This window comes from Leptodactylus fuscus, chromosome 2 (genome assembly GCF_031893055.1).
Source record: "Leptodactylus fuscus isolate aLepFus1 chromosome 2, aLepFus1.hap2, whole genome shotgun sequence".
NCBI classification, from domain to species: domain Eukaryota; kingdom Metazoa; phylum Chordata; class Amphibia; order Anura; family Leptodactylidae; genus Leptodactylus; species Leptodactylus fuscus.
Genome location: NC_134266.1, coordinates 131,330,711 through 131,342,884, shown reverse-complemented (window position 1 = coordinate 131,342,884; position 12,174 = coordinate 131,330,711). Strand labels below are relative to the sequence as shown.

Here is a 12,174-nt window from a genome sequence, read left to right as displayed (position 1 = left end):
GCTTCAATGTGCATATGAACATACTTCCTCTCTGTAGACAGTGAACTGTATCAAAAACTTATTGCTGCTTACCTCACCAGTGGTTTATAATGTGTAAGTTACCAACAGTTTAATTATATTGAGAAAAAAAATAGTCTGTACAGCAGAGAGTATTAGAATGGGCAAATTGGTGTATTCATCCCAATAATAAACTGAGAACAAGTCTGTAATTTTAAGAGAAATCATTCCCAAATTTGCGTTAAATTCAATCCAAGTTTTCCAAAATTGGCGTCAGCTATCTAGTCCAATAAACTAACAGACAAGCATTACTAAAGCAGCAGGAACTCTTACTGTTTCAAGCAACCCTTACAGAGATGGAGAGAACATGGTTTTCCTATTCTAACCTTACCAACGAATATTCTTTGCACTTTTCAAACTGGTCGTGTGGACAACAGCACCTTCTGAGCTTGATATGTAAAAAGGATACCGACACCACCTCATCTAATAGCACAGTTGTCAGTTAAAGCAACCGGGTCAAAACCTACAGCCTACAGCAACCCAACGTCAAACCACGTACTTACACAAGATGGTAAACACGTCTTTGTTTGGCAGGATACATCAAGACTCCTGTAAGCTTGACAACCATTCATTCAACTTTATCTTGACCTTTTATTTCTAAGAGCTTGTCAGTAGGACTTGTCATGAGGTGCTTGCCAATTATTAGATGCTTCTATCTTTAACTTTGAAATATACATTTCCTGATTTAAACGAAGCTGTGATCATATTTTGGCTTCTTCTTGCAGCTTTTCTTTTCCCACTTTCCCTTTAAATCTTCAAGCCTGATCATTAAGAGGTCTTTGCTTTGTCTACTTGTCTCTACTCTAAAGGTTCTTTCATGCTTTCTCTGTGGTTTCGCCTTTACTGTACAGCTTTAAACTCTGAGGTAATAACAGAGGACAGCAGAATTAATGGTCAGTATTCAGATACGTCTCTATCCAACACAGAGAGATGCCAAAAATGCAGTGAATAATGTTAATGACACTAGACCCCTGCGATTCATGAAGAACTAGAGAGAAGATTTCATAAATGGTCAAGGATTAACAAATGATATTCTCAACACTCATGTAAACTAATCGTAACAAAGTGAAAGAAAATACCACAGAATGCTGCAGAATTACTTTGCTATGCAGGTATAGTGAGCAATACAAAAATATTATGATCACAGCAAAGCAATTCTCACATGCTGTTACCTCTCACACCATCTTCCAAACGTCATATTCCCTCATCACTGCTGGAGGAAGAAAGGATATTGAACATAAGCAAATCCTCTTGGGCGTCGAGTGTAGAAATCGAGTGGGACATAGACGTCAACAATAGGACCATATCGACCAAATTCTCTGCGTAGATCTTCAGACCTGGAACATAAGCAAAGATTAATCTTGCTTCCTTTTTTGTAAAAGTAAAGGTGTAACAACCTCACTAGCCAATTAGAAACGTATGGTTCATAATGGCCAAATCAGGATGTAAAGTTTCTAAATAAAAATATATAAAAATTCATTAGGCTGGAAATATTTCTTTATGTCCTTTCATGACAAGTGGTTTGAAAGAAAAGTTAGATATCCAGAATGTTTGCCCCTTTATGAAATAGAACCTGTCAGGTCTATTTGAGACACTAAACCGCCCACAGGTCTTTATGAACCAATTGTTTATTTTCTCAAAGAGCCCACTTTAACCTGCCTATGCCAAAAAACCTTTTGGGACCACTCACATGGTTGAAAATTAAGAGGAATCAGAGGCAGATATTTGCCTCAGATTCCTCAGCATTTTCTGTCTTTTTCCTCAAAGATTTGGCTCAGTGAACAGACAAAATCAGCAAGGGTATCACAGTGGAAAGAACCCACAGCAAGATCAAGAAGGATGCTATTTATCCCCGCACTTCAACCGGTCTCCAGGTTGTAATCTGCCTCAAAATCAGTGCTGTATTCGGCCAAGTGAACATACCTTTATAGTAACACAGCTCTTTACTGGACACATGCAGCGTAAAAGCTTCACTCAACAGCTGCTCAGGTGCCAGGAGCCCTAGACAGGAGTGCACGAACACTCACTGCACTCAACTAGTATAAAAAGTTTTATTCTATTTTTAAACACTGCAGGCACGAACAGGATTACAATAGGGCTATCTGGGACACTAAACCACTGATTCATAAAGACCTGTGATGGTTTAGTATCTCATAATTCATAAGAGCTTCCTTCTAAGTAAACCTGTCCGGTCTATCAATAGCTACAGGTTCTGAACACAGCACACTCATCAAATTCCCAGTCTTATATCTCAGGAGGAAGCATACAGCGGCAGGTGATGCCTGACTGTAGTTGGGGTGAAGCCACCATATTTTTATGCCAAATTGCATCATGAGATAAATCCATCATTAGTCAGGATTAGAGATGAGCCGTTTCGAATAGCACGCTCCCATAGCGTGCATTTCTATGGGAGCGTGCTATTCGAAACGGCTGTTTCGAATAGTGTTCGTTCATCTCTTGTCAGGATCACCTTCTGTTTAATGACTATGACTAATATATTCATCATGGAGATGGCATGGGCACTGCCTTACAATCAACAACCGGAACCCCGCTAACACACATATCTGAGGTCCAGGAAAGGTTAACTCGGATCCCTAGCAGTTTAACCTGTTAGATGCTGTATTTGCTATTAACTGTAGCATTTAAGTGGTTTGCTGAAAGATGTTCTCTCTGCCAGCCTCTAAGCCCCATCGATAGATCAGTGGTGTTCCAACTGCAGGGATCCCTGCAGCAAAGTTTCAGCTGTACTTTTAATAGTGGTGGCTGTGAATAGTGCAGCAGTTATCAGACTTGCACAGGAGAACTACTGCATTATTTATAGCAGCTGCTATTAAAAGTGCATGTAGCTCAAGCTGGCATGGTGAAACAGTTGATCTGCCTGGACCTGAGCAGTCAGACCCCAAACTAAAAATCTATGGATAGAACATTGATATTTGAAGACTGGACAACCCCTTTAAGCTTTACACAACAAAGTTTCTCAGCAGTGTAGAGTCTTTGAAAATGATGAAATTCACATATTGAGGTGAATATACAAAGGACCCAATAAAACACAGCCAAGAGTCAGTATGGTTCTGACACATAAGACCAGACTTAGGGTCTGTTCACATGGCAGAAATCTTTTCTGCCACGTGAATTCTCCGCACAGCTAGCTGCGACAGGATGCTGATGCAGTGCATGGGCATCCCCCGCTCCTGAATAGGCCAGAATGAATGGGCCTAATCAAGAGTGAGTCACAAGCCAAGGATGCACCCCACAACATGAGGTCTTAGACTAACAGTCTCTCTAATGACTGACATTACCCCCTCTGATTCACATCAAGGCCATTCACACCGCCAAACAGTACCCTACTCTGATGAGAGGCAAAGCACTCAAAACAGCTGTCTTTGGATGTGAACCTCTTCTTTCTGGAGTAGTCGTATTGGCTTGGATATTTCTAGGTCCGGCCCTTAGCTTTCTTTGAAAACAAGGTATTAATCTATAAGAAGCTACTTTCCAATAGGTGGCACTAGGACCAAATTCCTATGTTTCACCAATGAGGTTTTACTTGTATTCCTTACACAAATTTTTTAGCATAAGCCCTTTACAATACCTAAAGAGATGATTTTTTTTTTCCAGCGCTCCAAAATATAGTACAGAATATTAAATGGTACCAGAAATAAGTACAATTTGTCCTGCAAAGATTAAGACCTCATATGGTTCTGTGAAAGGAAAATATAAGGGGGCGTTCACACTACCGTCGGTGTCCAACAGCTAGTGTTCGCTGCTAATGTCTGTGCAAAATCTTGCGCGGACATTAGCAGCGGACACTAGCTGTGTCCGTGACATTTTGCATTCATTTAAATGGACATCGGGTGCGTTCTTTTACAGTCCGTGTCTGTCCTTAACTGTCCGTTCCTAAAGATGTCCGACTTTTCAAGCGGACAGCAAAATCTGACATGTAGGTTTTTGCTGACCGCTTGAAAAGTCAGACATCTTTGGGAAAGGACAGTTAAGGACAGGCACAGACTGTAAAACAACGCACCCGATCTCCATTTCAATCAATACAAAATGTAACGGACACAGCTAGTGTCCGCTGCTAATGTCCGCGCAAGATTTTGCACGGACGTTAGCAGCAGACACTGACGGTAGTGTGAACGCTTCCTAAAAGTTTACATTTTTTGTAATATACTTTGTTAATCAAACTTCCTATAACCACATCCAGACCACCCATTGGGTATTATTACCGTCCTGGCCTTCCCGATCACTGTGTACACATGGGAGCTGCCATGATGCAGCTCCTCTCTGATCCGGTGGTCACTTAATCTGCCAGGGATCAGAGACTGCTCGAGCTGCTGGTTCCTAGAGGTTCTAGTTCAGCTCAGCAGTCATGGGCAGGAGGATGCATTCTTCCTGTAACTGAGGCTAAGGTATCAGCCCCAGTTACAGGGAAAATCAGCCTTCCCCACCCAAAGGTCTATTATGACCTTATAGGAACACAAAATAAATAGAAAAGAAAAAAAAAAAGTTAAAGCTAAAATAAAATAAATAAATAATATGTGTCAATACCATGGGCACTTCACAGGTTCTAGTCCCACCCCCTACAACATAAAACAAAATAATTACCGCAACAGAGAGGAAACAGTATTTTAGGCGGGGGCACCACAGTAAGGGCAAAGTGGATGGGATTCTAACAAATTCCATGCCCACTTTGCGGTAAAAGCCACGATTTCCAAAACCGCCGGCAGTTTCCCCATAGGTATAATTTTAAAAGAAAGTCCGTGGAGAAAAACGCTGCAGAACTTCTGTCTAAAGCGCTGCAGGAAGAACCGTGATGCGTTGCCACTGTGGTCTTTCTTGCAGCGCTTTTTTGGCTGTGGGATGTCCCGTGGGTCCTTAGCCTTTATTTTTATTTTTTAAATAGAAGCAGTATATATATATAAAAAAAAAAACAGGCATTTTCCTACATACACTCACCGGCCACTTTATTAGGTACACCTGTCCAACTGCTCGTTAACACTTAATTTCTAATTAGTCAATCACATGGCGGCAACTCAGTGCATTTAGGGCATGTAGACATGGTCAAGACAATCTCCTGCAGTTCAAACCGAGCATCAGTATGGGGAAGAAAGGTGATTTGAGTGCCTTTGAACGTGGCATGGTTGTTGGTGCCAGAAGGGCTGGTCTGAGTATTTCAGAAACTGCTGATCTACTGGGATTTTCACGCACAACCATCTCTAGGGTTTACAGAGAATGGTCTGAAAAAGAAAAAAACATCCAGTGAGCGGCAGTTCTGTGGGCGGAAATGCGTTGTTGATGCCAGAGGTCAGAGGAGAATGGCCAGACTGGTTCGAGCTGATAGAAAGGCAACAGTGACTCAAATAGCCACCCGTTACAACCAAGGTAGCCAGAAGAGCATCTCTGAACGCACAGTACGTCGAACTTTGAGGCAGATGGGCTACAGCAGCAGAAGACCACACCGGGTGCCACTCCTTTCAGCTAAGAACAGGAAACTGAGGCTACAATTTGCACAAGCTCATCGAAATTGGACAATTGAAGATTGAAAAAACGTTGCCTGGTCTGATGAGTCTTGATTTCTGCTGCGACATTCGGATGGTAGGGTCAGAATTTGGCGTCAACAACATGAAAGCATGGATCCATCCTGCCTTGTATCAACGGTTCAGGCTGGTGGTGGTGGTGTCATGGTGTGGGGAATATTTTCTTGGCACTCTTTGGGCCCCTTGGTACCAATTGAGCATCGTTGCAACGCCAAAGCCTACCTGAGTATTGTTGCTGACCATGTCCATCCCTTTATGACCACAATGTACCCAACATCTGATGGCTACTTTCAGCAGGATAATGCGCCATGTCATAAAGCTGGAATCATCTCAGACTGGTTTTTTGAACATGACAATGAGTTCACTGTACTCCAATGGCCTCCACAGTCACCAGATCTCAATCCAATAGAGCAACTTTGGGATGTGGTGGAACGGGAGATTCGCATCATGGATGTGCAGCCGACAAATCTGCGGCAACTGTGTGATGCCATCATGTCAATATGGACCAAAATCTCTGAGGAATGCTTCCAGCACCTTGTTGAATCTATGCCACGAAGAATTGAGGCAGTTCTGAAGGCAAAAGGGGGTCCAACCCGTTACTAGCATGGTGTACCTAATAAAGTGGCCGGTGAGTGTATATATATTCAATCAAATCCATCATAAAAAAGACCTACGCGTCTCCGAAAAAAAAAAAAAAAAGATGCAAAATTTTGTTGAATTACACAAATTATAGAAGTGTTATAGCCCTCAAAAACTGCTGCTCAAGAATTAGAGATATCACTAGTTAACAGTTAAGTTCAAATTCCTGACTGTTTTTAACTAGTGATATCTCATGTTCTGTTATAGCTTCAGTAACCATTTTTCCAGGTGGTATAAAACAGAAGACACAGTCATTTGAAGTGACCCCCTCCCCCCCTTGGTAAAGGCTTCAGGCTCTGCATATTCACAATCCAACAGCGTATGACTTTGATCATATGGCATGCCTAATGTGTATGTTTTTTATTGTACTTTTATGATTTTTTTTTTTTTTTAAATATATATCAGTTTATTTTATAGACTCCCTATGAGTCTGAACCCCAGAAGATCTGATGACAATTATAATATACGCTAAAGCACTTCAGTATAATCAGATAATCCAGAATTTCTATTATCGGTTTCTGTAGGCACCAGTGGTAAATAGATGCCTTGCTCAGGTTTGACAGAGGCCTGTGAGGGTAAGTTCACAGATTTTATTTTTTTGTAAGAAAAAAAAAGGAAAATTGATACAGATGAAAATCTTACTCTAATGCTAATTCTAGTTCTAATGCCCCAAACAGACACACATTAATGTGAAAGCAGCCCAACGCCAAGGCCACAAAAAAAGGAGACCACTAAACTTATTTAAAGACTTTTCACATCCTTAGGCACATATGGTGTAATACACAGCTAAAAAGTTGACAGTGCGCTGAATTCAGCGCACTATCGGCTGTTCTGTGCCCCCGCCTGAAGAGCTATTGATGCCGTTACCGTAGCTCTTCAGTGTCAGAAGGGCGTTCCTGACAATAGACGCTACTGTGATGAGGGATGTTCCTGACAGAATGTCAGAAACACTCTTCTGAGACTGAAGAGCTACAGTAATGGCATTGATAGCTCTTCAGCGGGGGCACAGAACGGGAAAGCAGATAGTGCTCGGAAGCCCAGGAGGTGGAAGGTCCTCTTTAACCCCTTCCCGCCGATGGCATTTTTTGATTTTCGTTTTTGACTCCCCTCCTTCTAAACCCCATAACTTTTTTATTTCTCCGCTCCCAGAGTCATATGAGGTCTTAATTTTTGCGGGACAATTTTTTCTTCATGATGCCACCATTAATTATTCTATATAATGTACTGGGAAGCAGGAAAAAAATTCAGAATGGGGTGGATTTGAAGAAAAAATGCATTTCTGCGACTTTCTTACGGGCTTTGGTTTTACGGCGTTTACTGTGCAGCCAAAATGACATGTCCCCTATATTCTGTGTTTTGGTACGGTTCCAGGGATACCAAATTTATATGGTTTTATTTACATTTTGACCCCTAAAAAAAAATTCCAAAACGGTGTTAAAATTTTTTTTTTCTAAAAGTCGCCATATTCCGACGGCCGTAACTTTTTTATACATAGGTGTACGGGGATGCATAGGGTGTCTTTTTTTGCGGGGCCGGGTGTACTTTTTAGTTCTACCATTTTCGGGAAATGTTATTGCTTTGATCACTTTTTATTCTAATTTTTATCAGAATTAAAACAGTGAAAAAACGGCGGTTTGGCACTTTTGACTATTTTTCCTGCTACGGCGTTTACCGAACAGGAAAAATATTTTTATAGATTTGTAGAGCGGGCGATTTCGGACGCGGGGATACCTAACATGTATATGTTTCACAGTTTTTAACTACTTTTATATTTGTTCTAGGGAAAGGGGGGTGATTTGAACTTTTAATACTTTTTATATTTTTTTATATTTTTTTTTTGCATTTATTAGACCCCCTAGGGGTGTTGAACCCCAGGGGGTCTGATCACTAATGCAATGCATTACAATGCATTGCAAAAAAGCATCATCTCTTTTGCAGGCTGTATACACCAGCCTGCAAAAGAGAGAATTTGCAGACCGGCTGGGAGCCTTTAACAAGGCTCCCGGCTGTCATGGCAACGGGGGGGTCGGCCCTGGAGCATGCTCCAGGAGCCGGCGATCCTTGCCAAAATGGTGGCGCCCATGCGCCGCCGGGAAAATGGCGCCTCCGGCACCTTTGACAGCAGCGCCGGAGGGGTTAATGCCTCCGATCGGTCCGGGGACCGATCGGAGGCATTAGAGCTGGTTGTCTACTGCTTAAAGCAGTAGACACCCGGCGGCTATGACGGCCGCCTGGCTCCCGGGCGGTCGCCATAGTTACAGACCCGACACGCGCCGTACTATTACGGCGCATGTTGGGAAGGGGTTAATGGGAAACCTACCACTGCAAAAATCAGCAGAAAATAGTGGCTGACCCCCAGCTTTCAACCGGTACGCTGCACAGTTTGAGAGCAGCAGGTGAAATGGCAGCAATACTTGACATGCTGCATGTTTGAGATCTGCAGAACAAGATGGGATATGTATAAATCCCATCTACTACTGCAGAGGGTTGACCAACAGCAAGTTACTAAAGGCAAACTTGCTGTAACACATCACAACAGCATAAACAAAACCAGCAACACTCCCCTTACTGACTCGCCCCCCACTCCCCGAAGCCAGTTAGCCGCTTTCTAGTCCCCCCCCTCCTTGACACACAGGATGAGGAGAGTCATCAATGCAGACAGTGATCGGTTCAGTCACATTTCTGTGAATCGGAACCAGAGGAGAAATAACTGGAAGGATAATACATGTGGCAACTATTTGTTTCCCCAGTGACAAAAGGAGGCTATGGGTTAGTTCACACATAAATAACGTGTGGCTTATTTTGGCACCGGAAAAAAAAGCTTCCTATTTAGGAAGCTTTTTTTGGACCTTGCCAAGCTTTTTTTGGAGCTTTTTTTCTTTTTGTAAAAACAGCTTCAAAAAACAACAAAAAAAAAACCAGGCTGTTCTCCCCTCTTGTAAAGTTAATGGGCTGAAAAAAAAAAAAAAACCCACACTTTTTTTCTGCGCATTTTTTTTTTTTTTTTTTGCAAAAACGTGCGGTTTTCGCCTCCCATTCACTTTAAGGGCTAGTTCACACGTGGGCAAAGGGGAGGTTTTTGACAGCGGAATTCGCTTCAAAAACCGCTCCTTTAACATGGTGGTCTATGTAGACCACTAGCTTTTTTTTTCCTCCTAGCATTTTCCGCCTGAAGAAGCGACATGACCTTTCTTCAGGTGGAAAACGCCTGAAGAATTGCATAGAAGTGAATGGGAGGCAAAAACCGCGCGGTAAAAAACCGCGCGGTTTTTTGCACACAAAACCGCACGGTTTTTTGCAAAAAACCGCGCGGTTTTCGCCTGCAGTTTCTATAGCACATATAGGAAAAAAAAACCCTAGCGAAAACCGTGTCAAAAACCGCGTGGAATGCAAAAAAAAAGCATAAAAAAAACTCCCCGAGGTTTTTTACCTCGCACAAATAAGCTAGGCGGTTTTCACGTGTGAACTGACCCTTATTGCTTTCTTCAGGTGGAAAACGCCTGAAGAAAGGTCATGTCGCTTCGTTTTCTCTGCTAGCAGAAAAAAAAAAGCTAGCAGTCTACATAGACTAACATTGTATGGAGGAGGATTATGACGTGGATTCCGCTGTCAAAATCCTCCTCCATGTCCCCGCGTGAACTAGCCCTAAAAGAGCATTTTCTGAACACTTTCACACCAAAAAGTGGGGCAAGCAAATTGACGCCCGGTTCACACCTGAGTTTCCATTCGGGGGGTCCGCTTGGGACCTAAAGAACGGAAACCTAATCCAGTAAAAAAAAAAAGTGGTTACCCGTAGAACCCATAGACTAATGGGGTCCGCTGGTTTTCCACCTGAAATAGCACAGAGAAAAGTCGTGTTTGCAGGACTTTTCGCTTTGCATTTTTTTAAGCAGTTTCAGGGATGAAAACCCAGATATAGAACAGGCGCCTTAAACTGCACCAGATTTTACAACATAGGGCTCGTTCACATCTGAGCCCTGGTCTCCGTTTTTGCAGTTTTCCGTTTCCTGCCCGAAAATGGAGAAGAGACGGAAACCTGCAGTCATTTTTCAAACCCAATCATTTGAATGGGTTTGGAAAGTGTCCAGCCGTGAGCGTTTTGTGCTCTCCGTGGCAAAATAGTTTTTTTTTTTAACCGGACACAAAGTCGAACATGCAGGACTTTGTGTCTGGTTAAAAAAAAAAACAGGTTTCGCCGCGGAGAGCACAAAATGCTCACGGCCGGACACAGTCTGACAGGTTTCCGTCTTCTGTCGGCAGAAGACGGAAACCTGAAAACAGATCAGACGCTGGTGTGAACCCACCCATAGTGATATTTGTAAGGGCTAGTTCACACGTAAAAATCTCCTGGCTTATTTTGGTCCTGAAAAAAACGCTTCCTAATTAGGAAGCTTATTTTTGACCTTGCCAAGCTTTTTTTTGGAGTTTTTTTTTTTTTTTGTTGGAAAAACCGCTTCCAAAAAAAGTCAGGCTGTTTTCCCCTCCCATAAAGTGAATGGGCTGAAAAAACCGAGTCGCTTATTTTTGCAAAAACCCGCGCGGAAAAAAAAACGTGCGTTTTTTGCCTCCCATTCACTTCTATTGCTTTCTTCAAGCGGAAAACGCCTGAAGAAAGGTCATGTTGCTTCTTTTTTCTGCTAGCAAAAAAAAGCTAGCTGTTCACATAGGGCTCCATTGTAAAGGGGCTGATTCTGAAGCGAAATCCGCTGTCAAAAAACTCCCCTTTGCCCACGTGTGAACTAGCCCTAAAGCTGGTGCAGTTTTACACTGTCTAGTCTAACTTTACACCACTTACTAGCTGGATTAGTTTTCTGACACAATTTGGTGCAATTTCTGACTCAGTTTAGCATATTAAACAACACCCTTTTCAACAAGCTCCACCCACGTCATACAAGACACAAACCGTTAGAAAGTGTCTAAAACACACACCTACAAATAATTGTGGTGCAATTGAATGGTTATCCGCCCGTGTGGACATACCCTTAGACGGATCTCAGGCAGCAGCAGATCCCACACGTGTCAGTGCAGACAGAGATAGCCTTTACTGCTAATCTGATTAATGGCCTGGAGGACTAGAGAATGAAAGCTGTGACTGACTGGCTGTACTAGGTGTGTGTGTGTGTAATAGATATATATATATCTATCTATCTGTATATATACACATACTCGTACAGGCCCGGAGGTCGCGCCTCAGGTGAATACCGCGTACTCCAAACTACAAGCAGCCCGTCTGAAACTGTCCATAGAAATCCCACAGACACCGACCACACAATACTAGCGAGCACCACTTACACCTAGTACCCTCCTCCTGCCCCCAGTCAAGGCAACTGCCCGGTAGGCACAACACTCGTCTTTTGTACTAGGCCTTCCGTGAGCTGCTCCGATAACTTCACTTACCGGATATCATCTGCCACGTTCCGGACGAAAAGCGAGGTGTTGGGGGGACGGAGGTACCTAGACATGGCTGATTTCTGTAAGAAAACAAACCGCGTACGTAACACGCTGCAGCCAGCACACGAGTACAATGGCGGCTCTAGCGCCTGCTCGCTCCTAGGCCAAACGAAATGTCGCGAGATTGCTGGAAGGGGGTAGGGCACTGGCGGGAGTATTGGCGCGCTAAAACTTAGCCGGAAGTTGTAATGCTAAGTCCTGTCAGTCTGCCATGTTGCGTGGACCACGTAGCAGATACTGACAAGAATCCTTGTATCGTTCTATCTGAAAGAAGCGTATCATAGTAGAAATAGGATATGGGGTTAACAGGCATTAAATACTTAATTAAGAATGCTAGAGAAGAGTAGTATGGAGGGAATCAGATAGGCTGCTATAAATCTAACGTGAAGGTGCAGAAAAGCTTGAGTCTATATACCAGTGGGCTAAGGGACCAGCTCTCTTTGTCCACTATTTACGCTAGGTTCACAACCTGTGTTCGAGTTTCCATTCATGA

General features: G+C 42.9%; 1 protein-coding gene across 1 annotated transcript in view; it reads right to left on the bottom strand.

Annotated features, from left to right (window-relative positions):
• Window positions 1-11,783, bottom strand: part of SRSF10 (serine and arginine rich splicing factor 10) — a 20,395-nt gene extending 8,612 nt beyond the window's left edge. The window contains exons 1-2 of the mRNA XM_075264600.1: window positions 11,628-11,783; window positions 1,290-1,394 (exon numbers count right to left, since the gene is read on the bottom strand). Coding sequence (XP_075120701.1) covers window positions 1,290-1,394; window positions 11,628-11,692 — 170 coding nt within the window. The 5' untranslated portion in view covers window positions 11,693-11,783. The remainder of the gene's footprint in view (window positions 1-1,289; window positions 1,395-11,627) is intronic.
• Window positions 11,784-12,174: the final 391 nt, after the last annotated feature.